Below are 21055 nucleotides of genomic sequence, written 5' to 3'. Positions count from 1 at the left end.
ACCAGTTTGACACTTAAATTATCAGAAACACTTTAAAATCTGAAATCTGATTTTTTTTATCATGTTGGCATTATCACTCCCCCTCGACCCAACGAGTCTTTAACCTGCAAAGTGAATAGTTGCTTGTTAAAGTATTACATTTCTATTGATTTTTTTTTTTTTTTTTTTTTTGGAACTGCAGCCTACCTCATGCTAACAGATAGGGAAGTGAACAACTATCCAATAAGCAAATGCAAGTGTGGGACCAAACCCTGCTTCAGCTCTTCAATTTAAAAGGCCGTTGCAACCAGGCAGCCTGCCCCCTAACTCCTACTGTGTTTTAAGTTGCAGAGACGCAGCAGGGTTTTGTCCTGCACCCAGTCGAGTCAGAACAGAGCTGGGCTATCTGTCCAGCTAGTAGCAGCTCCTGTGCGCAGGGGGCCCAATGGGGATTTGGGACTTCTCATGCACAGGGACTGCTGCTGTGAAGCAGCCCTCGGGTGGGAGGTTCCAACTTCTTGCTGGGATTCCCCCGTGCACAGGAATGGTTGCTGTGATGCAGCCCCTGCCTACAGCCGGGTCACCGCGGACAGGGGCTGCTTCATGGCAGCAGTCCCTGTGCACTGAGGGGTCACAACTTCTTGCTGGGACCCACTGTGCACAGAGACTGCAGCTGTGAAGCAGCCCCTGCCCACGGACAGGTCACCACGGACAAGGGCTGCTTCACAGAAGCAGCAGCCCCTACTCCCCCCTCTTCTCCCGCCTCTGAAAGAGGCAGCAGATGAAGGGGGAGGGTGACACTGCAGAGACAGTGATGCCGGGGGAAGGGGGGGGGGGAGACTGGCTTTTAAGATGCCATAATCTCTGGGTTAGTGGTGAGCAGAGCTTGGCAGCTGGTGCTCATGTCCAGTGTGCTCCACTGCATGACTATGTACAAGTCAGGTCACGGAGGACCAGCCAGTAGTCCTCCTGCGAGTCCTGTCTGCTTCGAGGAACCCCAGCTGGATGACTGACTCATGCCCAGAGCCTGCAGGCAGTTGCTGCGGTGTTTGCACTGAGAGGGTGAGAGGAAGGGGGATGCACACTCTGAGGTAGCTCCAAGAACACGTGCAGAGGGGCTGCACCACCTATGAGGAAGGCGGAGCTGCTGCTTGCTGCCTGTATCCTGAACTATACTTGCCCCCCACCCCTCTGTAGGAAAGGCAGGTTTTGGGGCACAAGCTTGAGCAAAAGCTGGAGAAAGGGAAGGTCAGAGGCCACATGTAGCAGCTGGAGGGCCTGGAGGGCAAAAGAGTAGACCAGAGTCAAGGTGCGTTGCTTTCACAGTCCCGGCATGATTTCCCTTAGAAGTAACCTGTGCCCATATTTCGAGCCCTGAATAGCTGTATCCACATCCATTCCATTATCCACAAAAACGGTCTGCAGATATCTGCGGATTTGCAGGGATTTACTCGTGTGAGCCCTACATTGTTTCTTTTCGTAACACTTCCACAGGAATGCACACGTGTTCCTAGCTCTATAAATACCCTTCAAACTTACATACATTCCCCCCCCCCACACACACATCCCCTGCTCACCATTTACACTCAGAATTACACTTTACATTAAAGAATAAAATGAACAAACTGAAATCAGTTAAGAGGCCACAGTGAACACATCAGTCCAAAAAAGGTATAACATTTAGCTAGAGCCTCACACAAAATTTTTGGAATATAATACCTAGATACACTCTCCTAGAAGTGGCTCCTCTAGAGCTGGGGCGGACAAGATACAGCCTGCAGGCCAGATCTGGCCTAACAGTCCTTCTGATTCTGCCCAGACCCTGAGGCAGACTCTGTGCCTGCTGCCGCCCGACGCTGCTCAAAAAAGCTGGCAGCTCCCTCTCGGTGCCACACACCAATGGTGGGGGGAGGAGGAGAGCAGACTTCATGCGCTGCCCCCAACCCCAAGTCAATCATTGGACAGTTTCCCTGTTAAGCTGCTGGCTGGGAGCCATTTAAGATAAGCACTTCCCACCAGTGAATGCCTCTGGCACGCTACCCTCTTCCACTCCCCAGCTCCCTTCCCCAAGTCACCATCCTCTCCTGCCCCAGGTCACCACCGAAAGCCTCTGCGCTCCTCTGCCACAGGTCACAACTCCCTCCCATATCCTGTACCCCTTCCTATACTCCTCGCCCAGGCTAGAATCTTCTCCTGCACCCATACTCCCTCTCTGACCCTCCAGCCCAATCCCTTGGCCCAGGTCACAACCCACTCAATCACCCGAACTCACTCACAGACCCCACACATTCCCCTGCACCCCAGTCCCATACCCCAAGCTCCATTCTGAACCCAACCTCCATCCCAGACTCTGCACCCCTCCATAGAAAAGGGCAGCCCTTGACCACTTATCAAAATCTTGAGTGGCTCCCCCATCAACAATTATTGCCCACCCCTGCTCTAAAGGGACAGCTGGGAGGTAATATAAGGAAGCTTGAACTGCCACTGTGGATACAATACCACATGGGTATTGGAACAGTATACTGTACATGGGTAGAGGAACACTGGTCTTTAGAACTGTCATGCTGGCACTTTCCATGCATACACACTCCCATGCTAGTATTACACACAAGCTCACGTAGGTGGTGGGCAAGCTCCATGTAATAAATGAGAGTCTTCATATAAGGATAGTAGAGATATTCCATCCCAGGGGAACCACTGAGAGACAGAGCTTTGGTTGCAGAGAAGGTATGGTCACAATTCCCATTGGTTTAAGCTAAAATTAGAGAAGTTCCTAAGCATCTTGCTGTGTGTTCTAACCAGACCTCCCCCCCCTTTATGGGTGAAAATTATGCTCCCCCTACACACAAGGCCAAATATGTATTAGTGATATCTATGTCAAATGACATTCAAATCATGTGCCACTGACCACCTCACCTATGCTAATCCATTTTTCTTTGAACAGCTTCAAACATACTTTGGAGTAGTCTCAAACACTCAACATTCTTATTTTCAAAACAATCTGCCATAGAGATTTTTCTTTCCTGCTCCTCCTCAGCTTTCACAGCTCAAATACAAGAGCAAAAATGATTTTGGTTTGATGCAAAGAATGGCTGATATCCAGGTCTGGACTACTGACAGGTCTTAACATCCATAATCTCACAATCCTTTGTGACTACAAAATGGGAGGTTTATACCAATGGAAGAGAAAGAGAATCTGTCTTACAATGGACGTGAAATTTTTTTAGTTTTCTAGTTCTGGAATGTCCCAAATACTGCTCCTTAAAAATGCAATATTGTACCCAGAAAAGCTACTTTTAATTTTCTAAAATGTTATTAGTTATAATTTCTCTCTCCTTCTGGGTAGGCTCATGACACAGAAGAAGACAACTTTACAGTTGCAAGGAATGAAAAATAATACCAGTAAAATTATTTAACACTCCCCAAAACTTTCAAATTTTTTTCTGTAAAAGATGTGACATACATAGAAGCGTGTGGGACATAAAAACATAGTTGAGATGACCTGCATAACTTATTAGTGATTCAGGATGACTTCTGCAGTGTGGTTAACTCTTGTAACTTTATCATGGGTCTCATAATAATACTCATCTAATGAAGTGTGTTTTACCCATGAAAGTTTATGATATATTTGTTAGTCTCTAAGGCAGGCATGGGGAACCTTTTTTTGGACCATGGGCAGCTAACCCACAGAGATATCAGTCAGGGGCCACACAAAAGTGAGAACCAAAAAACAAAAAACAACAACAAAAGCGCATGCACACAAAAACTGTTACAGAGGCCCTAGCCAGAGCAAAGCTACCCTTTCCTCCCTTTTCCCAGTTCCCCATGCTCGGAAGAGGGTCTTGGAGCTTGCCCAGCTGTGGCCACCCTTCCCTCCCACTCCTGCAAGGGTTCCCCACCCCCCAGGTCCCACATGCCTCCTTAATTGTTAAGGAGGCAGTGCTGGCAGCATGTGGCTCCCTACTGCAGCCACACTATTGCAGGGAAGGGAGTGGGGGAGAGGAGCTGGCCCCACTGTGGCCTCCCCTTCCTCCTGAAAGGTACCCCATGCAGGGAACGGGCTTGGGGGCTCTGCAGCTGCCCAAGCCTGGGAAGCAGTTCCAGCCTTGTCAAAGCGCCTCAGGGCTCAAGTACTAGGAGCTTCTCCCTCCTGCCAGGTCTCCTTCCCGAGCCTCTCCTACTTGCAGGAGAAGAACCGGAAGTACCTGGCTGCATTGAAGGGAAGGATGGGGGAAAATTTTAAAGTGGCCTCACTAACACTGGTTCAACACTCGATAAGTAACTTCCTTCTTTTCTTATATATATATAGACACACACACACACACACACACACACACACACACACACACACCCTCCCTCTGCCTCTGTAGGTTTCCTCTCTAATTCATTTTAAGAAGTCGGTTTTACCCTCAACAGCTTATGCCCTAATAAATCTGTTAGTCTCTAGGGTGCCACAGGACCTGTTATTCCAGACAGAGGTGATGTCCACAGTTATACCTAACAGACAACTACACAGGCTATGTCTATGCTTGCAACACTAGAGCAGCACAACTGCAGTGCTGCAATGTAGACACTGAGCACAGTGATGGAAGGGGTACTCCCTGTGCTGTAGTAAATCCACCTTCCATTGACCTAGAGCTATCTTGTAGGGACTTCCGATGTTTTAAGTGTGTTGCAGAGGCGTTGCTGATTTTTCAAACCCCTAACTAATGTAACTGGATAGATTTAATTTCCTAGTGTAAACTAGCTAGCCCTTAGTAATTATTTAGGAATCCTCTTTAATCAGAGAATCTCAAACATATTTTACAAACATCAATTAATTTAGCCTTATAACACGCAAATATTAACGTGGGTCATTTTTTACATGTGGAAAACTGACACACAGAAGAGACTTGCAGCAAGTTAAAAAAGAGACCCAGCAGAAGAGTTCAGGTTCCTGAATCCCAGTCAGGGGTTTAAGAAACAAGGATATGCTGCTTCCAATTTTTACATACATGTTGACCAACATACAGGAGAGATTTCTTAAATGTAAATAAAACTAAAACCCTTAATTAAAATGTAAGGGTTTAACTGTATCAATTCAGTATGTACATTACAGTATTAAAAAGGGGAGAGGGAGGGCTAGTTTTTTTCCTCCATGCTTGGCATTTGTACTCTTACTGCCTAGAAGGCAATAAGTGTTAATGACATTTACCCCTTCTAATAAGAGTCATTCACACTTCAGTATTATTCTTTGTTATTGCTTAGGACAAGCACTAGTACCTCATTGAAAGAACAGTGCTGCAAGGGGGGGGGGGAAGTCCCCCCTGAGATCCCTTAGACTTCAAGAAAAGCATTAAATCAACTGGTGCTAGATGGATGACAAGTTGGATTCTCTGGGGCCTTTCCTGACTCCTAAGTCTCTATGGTCCAAGGTTTCATAATTGCGTGAAGCCAGCTCTGACACATAGACAATCAAAACCACTCCCAAATTTCAAGATAAGGGCAATAGGGGTCTAAACTGGGAAAAGTCTAACTCTATTCAACTGTCAAGGTCTGGAAGAATCCAAGTATTAAGTACTCTCTAATTGAGCTAATCTTAGTTGATATGTGGCTGACTGGGTTAAATGCACTGACCCTTTCACCTCCAAGACCACAATTTGAATTCAGCCAAGAAGTCATCAGGAAACAGGACACGCTGATCTTTAGTAAGCAGAGACACTAATCTTTGGACTTACAGGGGTTTTTTTTGGGGGGGGGGCATGCTGATTTGTGTGTGATTCTGGGAGTAGAGATTGCACAGCTATTCTCACTAATATAAGGGCTTTATTAAAAAGGCCCTTGTATTGCTCTCACAGAACCTGGAAATTGGGATTAACCCCTGCATTGTGACCCCAACTATAGCAGAGTTCCTCAGTTTTAGCCAAGTGAACCTACCTGAGGAACTGATGATTATTTCAAATGAGCATGCTCAATGAGAAGAGTGATTCTCTTAGCACATTTTATTCATTGAAAACTAATAATAGCTTAAGAAGGTTTATGCTAACAAATCTTAAATAGAATTTCTGAAAGGTGAAAATTATTTTCTCCATTGCTTACCGACCAAAGGAATCAAAAGGCACTCAAAGACATCACTCACACCTAAAGAAACACATAGACTGAAGTAAAATGCTCCCTAATCCCCGCTCCATTTTAGGTTTTTTGATTTAATCAATTGTAGAACCACAAGAAGCATGAATTTAGGTCTTGGTAGCTAAAGTGTTTTTTAGCTCAGTTTTAAAATAAACATATAATTCTGGTGTATGCCTGACAGACCTTCATTAACAAGCATTTTCACCCTGTCCAGTTGTGTGAAACCACATCAATCTGTGAGATAACAGTGTGCTCATGCTTACCCCAATATTGTAAATAACTAATACTACTTCTCTAGTAAAAGAAACAGGCATGGACAGTGTATTTTTTCCTTTGTCACTCTGATGTATCTGAGATACTCTATTTCTTGTTCTTAGATACAACTGGGTGGCAAGTGCATAAAGGTTGGCTATTCCCTAGCACCCACTGTATCCGAGCATCACAAACACCACTGTGGAGCAGTTGGGATTAGACAGCTCTCTTCTTCGTTGCAAGAGGCAAGTCACAGAACACCAGCACACAGTATTTTCCCACTTCACATAATCTGGAAACCCAATTTGTCTTTGCATGTTTTCCATGCTCCTACTGACATACAATGTGTCTCGGGGGACACATACAGAGGTGCCTATGAACTCTTGGCCTCTCTTCCATTCTTGCCCTGGTCAGCTGGCATATAAGTGTGTACTGGTGTATAAACAGTTAAAAAGTCACTTAACATCAGGACGAATGGGGGTGTTGCCACAAAGTCAACGGTACCAAAACCAGCAAAAAGATCTTAGGAAGGTTAGTGTAGATAAATGTCCAAATTTTGAAAACACTGCACAATGGACTAACAGCAACACTGCAGTTCTCCTATACAACACTGCTTCCCTGTGGCTCAAGAGCTGAGTGATGGCTCAGAATCGCTGTGCTTTCCTGCCCCTTCTCAATTCTAAAAGTTTGTTTGAACTTTTCAGCTCAGAGTTTGTGTGAAATTCACTGCTGGTTCACAACAGCTGGAATGAATACAAAAGAGTAAGGAGCACAGTACTGTGCTAGTGGCCCTCTGTTTCATGCAAGTGAGGGGAATCACTTTAAGCTGACTTGTGGAAAAGAAGAAAATCTTCCAGCTGATCACAGCTAAGAAGGCAGAGTTTTGTGGGAGGAATGCAAAGGTCAGGAGATAAATGGCATAATGTGATAAAGAGGAGGGAGTGGGCATCCAGGGGAAACTCAACAGAGGTGAGGTTGAAGGAGAAATGGAAGAAGGGAAATGGGAGAAAAGAGTAACAGAGGGAATAACTGGGAAAGAAAAAAGCAAAGGGGGGGGGGAGTTAAGAATTACAGTGACTGCTGTATATGCTGTATAAGTCACATTCAAACGGATGTTTCAAATATTGCCAGGGTTTTGGGGTCTTATCAGTGAGAAGTTAAAGAGAATACTGGAGTAAATGGGCACAAGTGAATATAATAACAATAAAAAAACTAATATGGGAGAGAGAGAAAGAGAAGGAGAAGGAGAAAGAGAGGGAGAATATAGAGCAGAATATACTGTACCTAAAGAAAGACAGAATCAATAAAGCCATAAATGAAAGACATCTCCCCTGCCCCTTGAAATAAATTAAATATCAGTGGCAGTCATTAACTGAACAATGGAAAGGCAATTAAATTATTGGGCTAAGAGTTGGAAGTCTGAGTTCTATTCCACATTCTACCACAGACTTTCTTGGATAAGCCTCCTAATTTCTCCCTGCCTCATTTGATTCCAATTTGTAACAAAAGGATAATGCTCACCTACCTCGTGGGGATGTGGCAAAGCTATAAATTCATGAAAACTTGCTTTGAGATCTTCAAATTGATGTTGCTAAACAAGTGCAAAGTATTTATTAATAAAGATAGTTCCATGTTAAATATACTTAGAAAAAGAGACAGCCAGACTTAGATAGGAGAAAAAAACCTTTGTTAAATGGACAGTGATCCAACACTGATAAAATCTTTTCATTGTTCTCATGGTAGGTAATTGTCAGCTATCATGTAGTTGTGCCTTCTTACAACTTACCTGAAAGAAAAGCAGAAGAATTTCCTTTGGCTGAAATGGATACAAGTATTTTTGGCTTGTTACTTACCCATGTCACCATTAGATTACAAAAATCCTCTTGGTTTAATTATTTTCATCATCATAAACAGCGTGTTGTACCTATTATCCAATTAGATGAAACTTGCTGTGATAAAATGCTTGTCTTGGGAAAGGAAGCTGACTGCAATTTCACATGACTTATTATTGTTATTAATGGGTAGTGTTAAGTTTAAGAAGTTATGTTACCCTTAACTCAGGTATTCTAAGCCCTGCTGATATCTCCAGAGTGTTCTTTCTTTTGCTAGCAATGTTTATGTGTTGAATAGAGATTCTTCAACAAACTGCTTATATAAATCCAGGAATGTCTTATATTTATCTTTGACAGCAAAACCATGAATACCTTAGGTCTGGTATACCCAGCTGTAGCGTCATTGCTATGCCATTGTAGCAATGAAAGTGTATTCATACCTTTAGCTAGGAGTAGGCACCATGTCATTCTAACAGATGGGAATAGACAGGAAAGCCATGTAGCATAGACATGCATTCTGTTCAAGGAGAGCAATGTTTTCTATCCTGAGCTTCAGTATCAATGGTTTATTAGCATCTGCCATGGGCAAATCCAGTTGTGAGCAATATTTAATTTTAAGGATAATTAAATAATGTCAATAGCCACATCAGGTTAATAATTCACCCTGTAGAACCAACATAAAGACACTAAGAGATTATGCAGGTGGCTGGAAAGAAAAGAGGAAACACAACATTAAAAAGTCTCCCATTATAGTTCTTTGCTCTCTCAAACCCTCTATTACTCTTGATGCAAAAATGTGTCAAAAGAACAATCCATTTCCCCTCTGACGCAGATATAATCAGGCCAGTAAGACAGAACAACCTGATCTATCATCTTCTTTAGGCGCAACTGAGAATTATAATTAAGGGGCTTTAATTTACAAAAATAGTAGAATAATGTCACCCAAAGATAACCTTGCCCATGTACGAGCAGACTTCTGATAAGGTATGGGTACACACCATAGATTTTAAAAAATATCTTGCTAAACAGAGTTTGATGGTGCAGTGTTTTTTAAATATAGAGCATGTGCAACTTCAGTGAGAGAGTGTGCCGTTATCAGAGAAGGGTCTGTGGAAAAACAACAATCTATCTTATTTGATTCCCTTTGTGTATTCAGCTGACTTCAATGACTTTATCTCTTTGTACTCTAGTTAGCCAACAGAGCTATCACAGCAATGGGAGTCTATTCTGGATCATGCAGAAGCAGTGGAATTGTTAACTAAATGCCTATGGTAGGAGTTTTGCAGACGGTGAGTAGGAGGGCAGAGAGGATACCTAGATTCAAATCCTTGAGGTCTGTGCCTCAACTTCCCAATTTGTAAAACAGGGATGATATAAACTTATCTCTGTAATGATGTGATACTGTGAGTATTAATTGCTCATGAAATGCTTTTAAAAGTATTGAATTGTTATTAACAACAGCATCGAATTTTTATTTCTAAAGGATCAGAATCTACAATCCCTATCCACATTAAGCAGTTCTTTATGGTCCAACTGAAATCAATGGAAACTGAGACAGAGTACCCTCAATGTGAATTAGGGTGCCAAAATCTAACACAGCCTATTTATACTGGTTGACAGAACTCACTGACACAAATATGGATTCATCTTGTGCATTCTCAGCGAGATGCTCTACAGTTCTGTACCAGAATACTAGAATAAATAAAACAAATTAATTTATTGTGGTAGACGACAGGTTAACAGCCCTATATTTACCCACAGAATGGATACAACCCAGACACATTGTGGGTTCTCTGGGATCACACCCTAGTAATGAAAAAATAGTTTAGTCTTCCACCTTCACACTTCTGCTGAGCCTGCTTACCAGATTGTCAATCAGTGTCAATTTTAATGTGTACATCTGTGCACTAGGAACTAGGTAAAGACCACCAATCACTGTGTGCTGACCACTGAACAACTTACAGGCATTAATGACTTTCCATTACTTGCCTAGAGTCTAACACTGGTGAAAGATTCTATCACATTACTAGTCCCCTGAGCTGCCAAGCTTATTGAGGGCCATTACCATTATAATGGCCCATTAAGAGTTTGGCTGAACAATGCAACAAGTCAACTCATAGGCATAAAAAATGCTACTCGTCCAAGTTACTTTTTAAGTTCACAATTAAAGACAAAATCCCGCAGTAGACAGAAACCAGGGGGAACATCATCTGTGTGGAAAGCAAACATAAGCAGCAGCATAGCTCAGCAGTCCAACTTGCTTACCACTGGTTGCTTGAGGTATACCACTCTGTTTCTTTTGAAATGGTTCTGGAATACAGGTGGTTGAAAATTTTCCTTCAAAATTGTATTGAAGGCATTCTGTGAGAAAGCTTTGAATGTACTATTTTACCTTTCCATTGGGACAATCAAAATATTTTATTTCATATCAGCTCTAGTCAACACAACCAAAACATGTTGGTTTCTTGAACCAAACTGACCCATTTAGTTTCAGGTCAGTTTGACATTAGTCTGTGTTTGCCTGAACTGTCATGATGCTTCATAGGCATTTTCTGTATCAGGTGCCTCATGCTTCCATTCTCCTTTATGGGTTGGGGTCCCCAGCTGTGATTATATCTCACACGACACAGTACATTCTTCCCTCTCATTGAATCACTGTGGTGCATTATGAGAGTTATTTTACCAGGATGTACTTTGTTCAGTGCAGAGAAAGAAATTGAGGCACTTGAACTACAACTTCCACCAGGCCCCGCAGCAGCTTGCAGGAATGCAGGCTAATGTCAAATGAAGCCAAGCAAAAGATTTTGTTTTAACTTCTTGAACTGAACTACAGTATTTCAGTTCAGGAACATTAAAATGCTTGGTGTTGACTGAAATTTTCTAAATAAAGCATTTTGATATTTCTGAATGAAAAATTTTCACATTTCACTGTTCCATGAACCTTTTCAGTATTTTGACTTTTCATCCTGATTCTCAACAAAAAATACTGAAATATCAGAATTAGCACACTGGATGGAAACCAGCTCTATTCAGGAATAACTATTTTAAGCTTACGTAATTGCTGAATGTTGAAATTTGGATACAGAACTAGGTGTATGGAGATCGGCAATGGTCACTGCCGCTCTCCACCTACATCATGTCTTAGTTAAAGACCTAGACTATGGACAAAATGATGGACAGCAAATAATGTCATATCATGTCAAAAGGGGCAGGTCTGGAGTAAAACTGAGGTGAAGAGATTGTGAGAAAGAGGTTGGAATCAAGGAGCCAATCGCAGGGCAGGGAAAGTTCAGTCACAAGTGTTGTAAGTTCTCAGAATATCTAAAGGTACGTCTAGACTACAGGCTTTTTTCAACAGCGGCTTTGTCGACAGATACTGTCGACAAAGCCTCTGTTAAAAAAGAGCGTCTAGACTACAGCCAGTTCTGTCGACAAAGCAAGCCACTTTTTCGACAGAATCTAGATGCTGTCGTTTGAAAAAGCACAGTGTGGATGCAATAGCGCCTTTTTTTTTTTTTACATAACTGTCAAATAAAGGCGTTATTACTTATAGAATGAGGTTTACCACCGTCAACAAAACTGCCATGTTCTGTCAACTTACTGTCAACAGAACTCGGCGGTAGTGTAGATGCAAGTATAGTTTTGTCGACAAAAGTCCACTTCTGTTGACAAAACCCTGTAATTTAGACACACCCTAAATGTCTGTGCCTGTAAGCTTCCATAGTTGCTCCATCCTTCTGGAATCTCTGGCTGGTTACAATCTGCACATTTTCCCCAAGGTAAGAAGAGGAGCAAAACACCTGAGTCGTACTTTCCCCAGAGTGGTGAGGGAGTGTCTGACATCAACTAACTTCCAGAAAATATGAAAAGTTTTTGCTAAGTAGACTTAAGCACATTGGTAGTGTACTTGAACATGGGAAAGTGATGAGTAAGTGAATATGTTGGGTTATAACACAAATAAATTTGCATGGAAAAGGAATTCACAGCACTGAATTGGGCAGTTCTCTGTTCTGCCACAGGCTCTTTGTGTGAACTCTAACAATTCAGTCTGTGTCTCTGTCTCCCTATCAGCAACATGAGGCTGTGCAGCACTAGGCCCCCCTAGAGATCCCCAAAGCCATGAGGAGAGAGGGTATGGTGAAAGCAGGAAGGGTCAGAAGGGACCATTATGATCATCTAGTCTGACCCCCTGCACAGTGCAGGCCACAAAATCTCACCCACCCCTCCTAGAATAATCCTCTCACCTATATCTCAGATATTGAAGCCTTCAAATACTTTGAAGACCCCAAGATGCAGAGAATCCTCTAGCTGTGATCTGTACCCCATGCTACAGAGGAAGGCGAAAAACCTCCAGGGCCTCTGCCAATCTACCCTGGAGGAAAATTCCTTCCCGACCCCAAATATGGCGATCAGCTAAACCCTGAGCATGTGGGCAAGACTCACCAGCCAAACACCCAGAAAGGTCTCTATAGTAACTCCTCTCATCCCTCCATTGACCTATTTCCCACTGATAATGAATGGTCAATTAGTTACCAAGATCATGTTATCTCATCAAACCATCTTGAAATCAGATAGATCTGTTGCCCCCACTACTTCCCTTGGAAGGCCGTTCCAGAACTTCACTCCTCTAATGGTTAGAAACCTTCGTCTAATCTCAAGTCTAAACTTCCTACTAGCCAGCTTATATCCATTTGTTCTTGTGTCCACATTGGTATTAAACTTAAATAATTCCTCTCCCTCCCTGGTATTTATCCCTCTAATATATTTAAAAAGTGCAATCATGTCCCCCCTCAGCCTTCTTTTGGTTAAAGTAAACAAGCCAAGCTCCTTGAGTCTCCTTTCATAAGACAGGTTTTCCATTCCTCGGATCATCCTAGTGGCCCTTCCTTGTACCTGTTCCAGTTTGAATTCATCCTTCTTAAACATGGGAGACCAGAACTGCACACAGTATTCCAAATGGGGTCTCACCAATGCCTTGTATAATGGCACTAACACCTCCTTATCCCTACTGGAAATACCTCGCCTAATACATCCCAAAATCGTATTAGCCTTTTTCATGGCCATGTCACAATGGCGGCTCATAGTCATTCTATAATCAACCAGGACTCCGAGGTCCTTCTCCTCCTCCGTTACTTCCAACTGATGTGTCCCCAGCTTATAACTAAAATTCTTGTTATTAATCCCTAAATGCATAACCTTACACTTCTCACTAGTGTGAGTGTAGTGTTGCTACATCCGCATGGCTGAGGCTGGAGCCGCAGCAAGAGCTCCCTGCTACATGGGAGATGGGGCAGGGATGTGCTCCCGTCCTGTGCGCCAGTGAAAATCAGCTCACCTGTCGCTTGTGGCACACATGCCGGGAGTTGCTGACCTCTGCGCTAAATACGGTCGTCATTACCTATAATACTCACTATTGTGAACTCAAAATGCAAGTGGCTAGAATACCAAGTGTTCCCCTACAAAATCTACCTTCACCACCTTCCTTCGCTAAAGAAAAAAGTGATTTGCAATGCATTTATTTATTTCAAGACCAAAATATAAAAGGTAATGTTAGGTACCAATGATTTGATCAAAGTCCTTCAGGTTTTATTAAACATGTTTTATGAAGTGGTCTCTCTCTTCCCTCCATATACCCTATTTCCTAGCTTTAATATAAACAAAATTAGAGAGCTAAAACGAATAGACAGACTTGACTAAGTCTCTTGCAGTACGTCTTAATCTGCCCAGCAACACAATCTACAGCCAATTGCAAACCAAGTCAATATGTGGTAAGACTTTAACAGCCGCCCTTAACTCGCCTCAATAATTATTCTCTTTAACTGACATAATATTCAATATACTGTTGTTGAGTGCAATAATGGTAAAATTGATGCCTTGAGGACTACAATACGATTGAGTTTTAGCCAGATAAACTGACCTCTAGCCTAATGGTGTATTATGGGGCTTTACACCGTTCAGATGCACGGTGTGACTGTTTATAATCCTCTATATAATTATATTACATGCTATGCTTGCATGTCTTCAGATCCTTCCAATAGATAATTGCCTGATTCTGGAACACATAAGTAAGAAGAGCCACTGACTTCAGGGAGACTCCTCTTGTCTGCAAGGATTACTGAATCAGGTCCCATGTTTGCAATGTTGTTTCAGACTGTATATTTTATTCTTGGTTTTTATTATGGTTAAAAATGAACAGTTTGCCTCGTAAACAGGCACAAGTTTGTCATATGGAACTATCTGAATTCAGGAATTTAACATTTAATGTAAAGCATACATGGCATCACTTAAAAATATCCATAGTCTGTCAACAGTACAAGCCACATATTAGCAACTACAGCATGTACAACGACACACTGCATTAATGTTTTCTGAAAAGATCAATTCTAATTTCTGAAACTGAGTTAAAATCATAGCAGATTATATTTTACATTTGGACACCTGTAACATTTAGCTTTTCAAAAACCCATAAAGAATGCCAAAATAATGTAAAAAACTTGAGAAGGGTAGCAGGACCTCAACGCAGTAGTTAGCCTTTTATTCTTTTTTCCCCCTAGACTATTCTACAAAGCAGAACTGTTTATGATGAAAATCTTTAGGAGTTTTAAGATATATCATGTTTTCAAAGAAATTATTAAGGACTCTGTGTAATTCTGTGCAGGCTAATGTGCTTCCTCTACAGAAAGGACGTTGCATAAAAAAGGCAATAGAAGAAATAAGCACTGAAAGTTCCTTTGGGCAGGAACAAAGACTCCTCTGTGTTCTGAACCATGCCAACTATGTTATTTTTGCCAAAATAAATTAATAAAATAAATAAAAAATACAATAATAGTAACCTTCAAAATCAAGGTTGGCTCATTTGGTTTGTCCAAATTATGGGTTTAAATGGGTAATGTGTTGAGTACCCCCAACTTCCATGGAAACCTATCGCAATTTGCCCGTTTGATCAGTTAGCATAATAAATCATCTTGGCATATTTTAATGCAGGTGACTGGGTGAAGAGGAAGCATAGAAATGCCACTTTTTTGTGACTAAATCAAGCTGTTACAGTTTTACTAAGGGAACAGATTTACACACCACATTTAAAAAAGTCAAAGCGTAGCTTTTAACCATGAACTTATATAAGGAAATGGCTTTTTAATACCTTATAGGAAAGCCCACTCCCTCAAAAAGGAAGGAAGGAAGGAAAAGTTGAAGTAGCAGTCGCACTGGACTTCAGATTATAGAAGTTGAGAGGAAGCTCCTGAAAACATGTCAGTTGCCTTAATTGATTAAGTAAGGCTTAGAGCTAAGTAACCTCAGTATTTACAGTATTCAAGGTATTTCCTACCTTAACTGTAGGGAACTAAAAGGGAATATTGTGGATGCTGAGAAATCTGTGTCTTAGGTAAAACTAGGAAGTTTTACATGCTGTACCATGGTCATCATCTGCCACACATGTCATATACATCTCTGTTATATATTGACCTAAAGAGCCACAATTAAAAGACAGATTTTTAGTAAAATAAAAGCTTTTTGAGTATACAACTGTTAGTAACTTCAACATACAAAATAATGGTCAGCCAAACCATTTCAGCAACATGCTTTAAACCTTTTCTTACCTGAAGGATGTAGCCCCGCACATAGTCTCGAAGTGTCCAGCCTAAGCCATGTAGAATGTGTAGCACCTCTTCCTGCTTCAATACACTGAAGAGTCGGTCTAGCAGTATCTTCAGTCTCACAGGCACAGCCTGGGTACCATAGAGCATCAGGCTGCTGATGTCAAACACTACGTTGGACTGCACAATCTCCACTTGGGTAGGGTGATACAGATGCTGAGTGCTAAGTTTGTCCAAAGCTGACAGACACAGGTTGGGAGGAAGCGTAGAAACAGAGATGGGGAGAGAGGAAAATAAAAATAAAAGTAAGATTATTGAAGCATATCTAATATTCTGTCAGAGTGAATCTTCCATAGACACCAAGTGTATTTTCTTTACTACAGATTAAGCAGTAAGCTCAAATGTTCAAGAGTCTTCGCTAATGTTTCATACTTAGGTTTTTATGTGCCATGCTGGTTTTCAAAGATGTTGAGGACTCACAGTTCCCATTAACTACAAATAGAGTTCTAGGCACGCACAATCTCTGAAGAATTAGGTCTCTCACATTGGGTGACTAAAATTTGAGCTTTAATCTACAGAGAAAAGAATCCACTGCAATGTTTTAAAAACTGTTGCCACACACAATTGTAAACTGGAGTAATCAATTCACTGCTAACTGAACTACAGGTGAAGCCTCTCCAGTCCAGCACTCTGTGGTTTGGAGACATTGATGGTCCCATATGATTTAATTAGCTGGATTGCCCACTTATCCTGGGTGTGGCCAAGTTTCCTGTGGTCCCATAATATTTGTTTGCAGCCACCAGTCCTGGCTCTCAGTGTTCTGTGCTGTTATTTACCTCTAACTTAACCCTAAATGTCTTTTAAGATCCCAATAAGCAGTGAAAGTATTGGTAATGCTGCTAGACAATATTGACCTCCCATGGTTTCGCAAATTCTCTGGTTTGGTGTTAGTCAGGTACCAAGAATGCTGGACTAGAGAGGGTCAATCTGTAGCTGCTAATTATTGCACTGGAAAAAATACGAGTTTCAATTCAACTTAGCTCTTTTGTATGATTTTTACAATCAAAAGACATTAATAACAAAGGAAGTTTTCCAAAGGCTTGGGTTTTATTTTTGGTTTGCTGGGAGGAGCATCTCGTAATTCTTTATCTCATTATGTGATGTTTAATGTGATGGAGTTATACATGGCATCATACATTTCAGCATATACCATTTTGCTGTCAATTTCCTTTCCATTTTATGGATTCTATCACAGCACCCAAACTTTCAGACGATTGTCTTAAATAGAACTTTTTGAGCATTTAAAATAATATTGTAGTGATTCCTCCTGTTATAGTACTAACAGTGTAACCTCCTATACTTTGATTTCTTCTTGAATTCACCAGAGACTTCATGTACTCTTGATGAATTGCTTTCTTACATCCAGATTGTAAAGGCCCTTATCATTTACCCGCTAGTTTCATTCAACATATTTACTCCAAGGAATATTTTTGTCAAAGAGTTCTGGTTTCCTCATACTTTGTTTCTTACAACTGATTTGTCTGATCTTCCCTATTCTAGTGGTTAAAGCAACTTTGAATAAATAGCTTTAAATGTAAATTTAATGTTCATGAAAGATAAGGGCTTAGCAAGCTTGGGAATTGAAGTCCTATGTCTTTCCACCAGGCATTATTATTATATTGCAGAAAAAATTAAGGGTAGGATTCCACCTGTTACTCTTCCAGTGCTCTGTAACTATTTGGTTTTAGGATGAGCAGCTCATGTATAATCTAATGAATATGTTAGATTAAAATATGAAGAGTTCAAGTACCCCCAATAGTGTTTTTCTTTTCCACGGTATTATTTGTAAGATGGTTACACTGTTAGTACTATAACAGAAATATCAAAGTACTTCGTGAAGGAAAAAAAGGACCTAGAAATTAATGATTTGAATGTGTGCATGTACTGGGAGTATGATGACCTGTATATGCCTAGTGGGTAAGGAAAAGAATGGAGTCTATTTCAGACACATCACAATGAATATTTGGAATGGAAGAGCAAGGTATGAACACATTAATAAAATATTAATGACAATCATAGCAATGCTCCCATTGGCCTCACACTGTAGGGACAGCAGGGAAACTTGAACCCCAGTGCAAAAACAGATCGGCAGAAAATATGCATATGAGATCACGACTCGTGCAAATGACACATTTGCATATTGTTTGCCGAGAAAACTTGTAGTGTAGATGTAGCCTGATTGAAAATGGTTAAATGACCTAAGATCACAAGTCCATGCCATTGCCAACAATAGAACTTGTCCCCTTAGTCTCTGTCATGTGCTTTAACCACTGCATGATACTCATAAGGGGAAGCATGTTGCTTTTCATTAAATAAAATAGTTTAATTTAAAAATACATGCAATTCTTGTCTCAAAAAAAAGTTGCAATTCCAAAGGGTATGTCTACATAGCAAAGTTATTTCGAAACAACAGCCGTTATTTCGAAATAACTTTCCAAGCGTCTACACAAGCCAACTGCTATTTCGAAATTAATTCAAAATAGCGGAGGTCTTATTTCGAAATTGGTACACCTCATTCCACGAGGAATAGTGCCAATTTTGAAATTGCTATTTCGAAATAAGTGCTGTGTAGATGCTTATTTCAAAATAGGGGGCTTCCAGCCCTTCCCAGGATGCCCTGCTGGCCGCCCTGGCCACAAGGAATTTCTGACCTGATGCCCTGCCGGAACCAGTTCCAGCTGGCCTTAAATGTGATTCAGCGTCCAATAAGTGTGGGCGTGCTATTTTGAAATAGCAAAAAAGCTATTTTGAAATGCATTTTGTGTCTAGACGCGTTATTTCGAAATAAGATATTTCAAAATAATGCTGTAGTGTAGACATACCTAAATTGACCCAGGTTAGTAGTAATTGAAAGTTGTTTTCTTCTAGTGACTATTTGGGGATTATGCAAAAAGTGGGGTGGTCTTGGTTCAGTTCCTAGTAGATATTGCCCACCTAAATAACCACTACCACATTTGAGACCAAAAGCCTCTGTCAATCATGCCTGGCTTTTGCCAAGCCAGGCATGGAACAGACAAGAAGAGGAGGAAGTAACAAGAGGTCCTTCCAGACGACTAAAAAGCACACTGTCACAACACTGGGTAACAGCTTTTACAACCAACAGCGTCTTATCCCACAAATAAAAGAGAGGGTTTCAGTCTCTAGGGCTCTAAATCCAGCACCAAATTCATTTAACTGGTTTAATTTATTTTAACAAGTTGACCATTAGAGCCCTAGTTAGTATCTTAAAATTGGATGAGGAGTTGGGTCTGAATTTGTTTACATTTCACCATAACCATCTTCAATTTGAAGTCGGGGCCTTTTACTGTGTATTATAATAACCACAAGTAAAATCATTGCATTCCATTCTTTTTAAGCACAAGTCAGGAGGTACAATCAAATATATAATTTATAACAAAAAAGACATATTTTTCCATGGCTGTGTCACAAGAGTGTTCACAGAGTATAGGCAAACACCATTCTACAGACTGAAATGAAACACAGGCATGGGGAGAGGAAGGAAATGCATTTGTGCCAGCACAAGGAATAATTGTGTGGCCAACAGCTGGAATTTTTGTGGCTCATTAATTAATGGAACCACTTTTCACTGCACTCAAGTATGAAACTAAATAATGTAGAGAATGCAACCTTTCACCATTATTTATAATCTACAAAATTATATCCTGTTTAGAAAAAGACTATTAAAAATGGCCAAGCAAGAACAAAAAAAGGAAAAGTAACAAGGAAAAATACTGCATCTCAGGGAGTTGTAGCTGCTTCTGCTTTCTAAAAATACATAAAAAAGCATGAGAAACTCACCGGGATGCATTTGGAAAGTCTTTTGAACCTAAGTGACTACAGTATTCCCTAAACCTTATTATACCCAACTTCAGTATGCCAGCCTGGAGCAAAAGAAGCACTTTGTTTTTGAGGTGTCTTTCTTCAAATATCAGAGGGGTAGCCGTGTTAATCTGAATCTGCAAAAGCGACGAGGAGTCCTGTGGCACCTTATAGACTAACTGAAGTGTAGGAGCATAAGCTTTCGTGGGCAAAGACCCACTTCGTCAGATGCATGTAGTGGAAATTTCCAGAGGCAGGAATTTCCAAGAGAGCAGAAGCTGCTTTTGTAGTTAGCAAGCCATTCACAGTCTAAGACTGCTTCTGCTCTCTTGGAATTCACACCTCCAGATCAGCTGCTAGAAGTGGGCCTCATCCTCCTTGATTGGATCCACCTCGTCATCTCCAGCCTGATCCTGGCCTGCATATTTATTCCTGCCTCTGGAAATTTCCACTACATGCATCTGACGAAGTGGGTCTTTGCCCACGAAAGCTCTATAAGGTGCCACAGGACTCCTCGTCGTTTCTTCAAATAAGCCTTAACATGAAATAACAGAGCCCCTAAAATTGATAAAGATCCCACTACTCATTTTGTAAAGTTGAGGGTGTTAATTTCCATGTCCTGGCAAAATTTCAATTTGGGTAATAATATTCTGCCTCCTTGAATTCCCTCTCCAATTTCAACTGGCTATGGCATTATTCTTCACTTCCTGTCTTAAATCGTTCTCAAGTGATGCTATGTACTAATAACTACTGCATTTCACCTCAGAGAGTCTGCATCTTAAAGGTGAGTAAATTTATCTGTTGGTTCTATACATAAGAGGATTTGTTAAGTGCTTTGGGACCCCCCCATGATGAAAGACACTATGTATAACTATAAGATATCATATCTGAAAAATCACATAAGCAGATGTTTCCTTATTAAAAAGGCATTATTGATTGACATGCCATAAAAATACATTGAGACATTTTGGCCCAACTGAAAATACCTATTTACATCTAACAATTTCAGTGGAATCAAGATTTCACCCAGAAAATCCAAACTCCTTAATGCTCATGTTACTTTCAAAAGAACACAAATTATCTTTTAAAAGCCATGTATGTGTTTGTGGTTCAGTATGTTAAGTTTAGATGCTAAGACTAGGAAGTCCCATCCTATTTTAGCACTCCTTTTTAATGGCTGATATGCCCTACAAAGGAAAAAGGGGTCTAATGAATCTTAAAATAACATGCTTTGTGAGTAAAGAAGTCAGCTTTTTTTGTGTGGAAATGCCCTGTAAAAGGCCCTTGTATTTTACTAGAAAAACATACTATGAAGTAATATTTCTGCATACCATTTCTAAAGTTTAAATGCTCATTTAAGGAATTATAACTAGTGAAAAAGAGAGACAAATAAGTTTTCCTTAAACA

General features: G+C 40.9%; 1 protein-coding gene across 7 annotated transcripts in view; it reads right to left on the bottom strand.

Annotated features, from left to right (window-relative positions):
* BNC2 (basonuclin zinc finger protein 2) overlaps positions 1–21055 on the bottom strand; it is a 474676-nt gene that overhangs the window by 124929 nt on the left and 328692 nt on the right. For 5 of the 7 annotated variants that reach the window (XM_075931527.2, XM_089779189.1, XM_089779192.1 and 2 more), the window contains one exon: positions 15773–16008. The exons of the other annotated variants lie outside the window; for them this stretch is intronic. In XM_075931527.2, the coding sequence (XP_075787642.2) occupies positions 15773–16008 (236 nt within the window). The remainder of the gene's footprint in view (positions 1–15772; positions 16009–21055) is intronic. 7 annotated transcript variants of the gene reach the window in all.

Source organism: Pelodiscus sinensis, chromosome 6, assembly GCF_052426305.1.
Source record: "Pelodiscus sinensis isolate ZL-2025 chromosome 6, ASM5242630v1, whole genome shotgun sequence".
NCBI classification, from domain to species: Eukaryota; Metazoa; Chordata; order Testudines; family Trionychidae; genus Pelodiscus; species Pelodiscus sinensis.
This window is presented reverse-complemented; position numbering and strand designations above follow the sequence as displayed.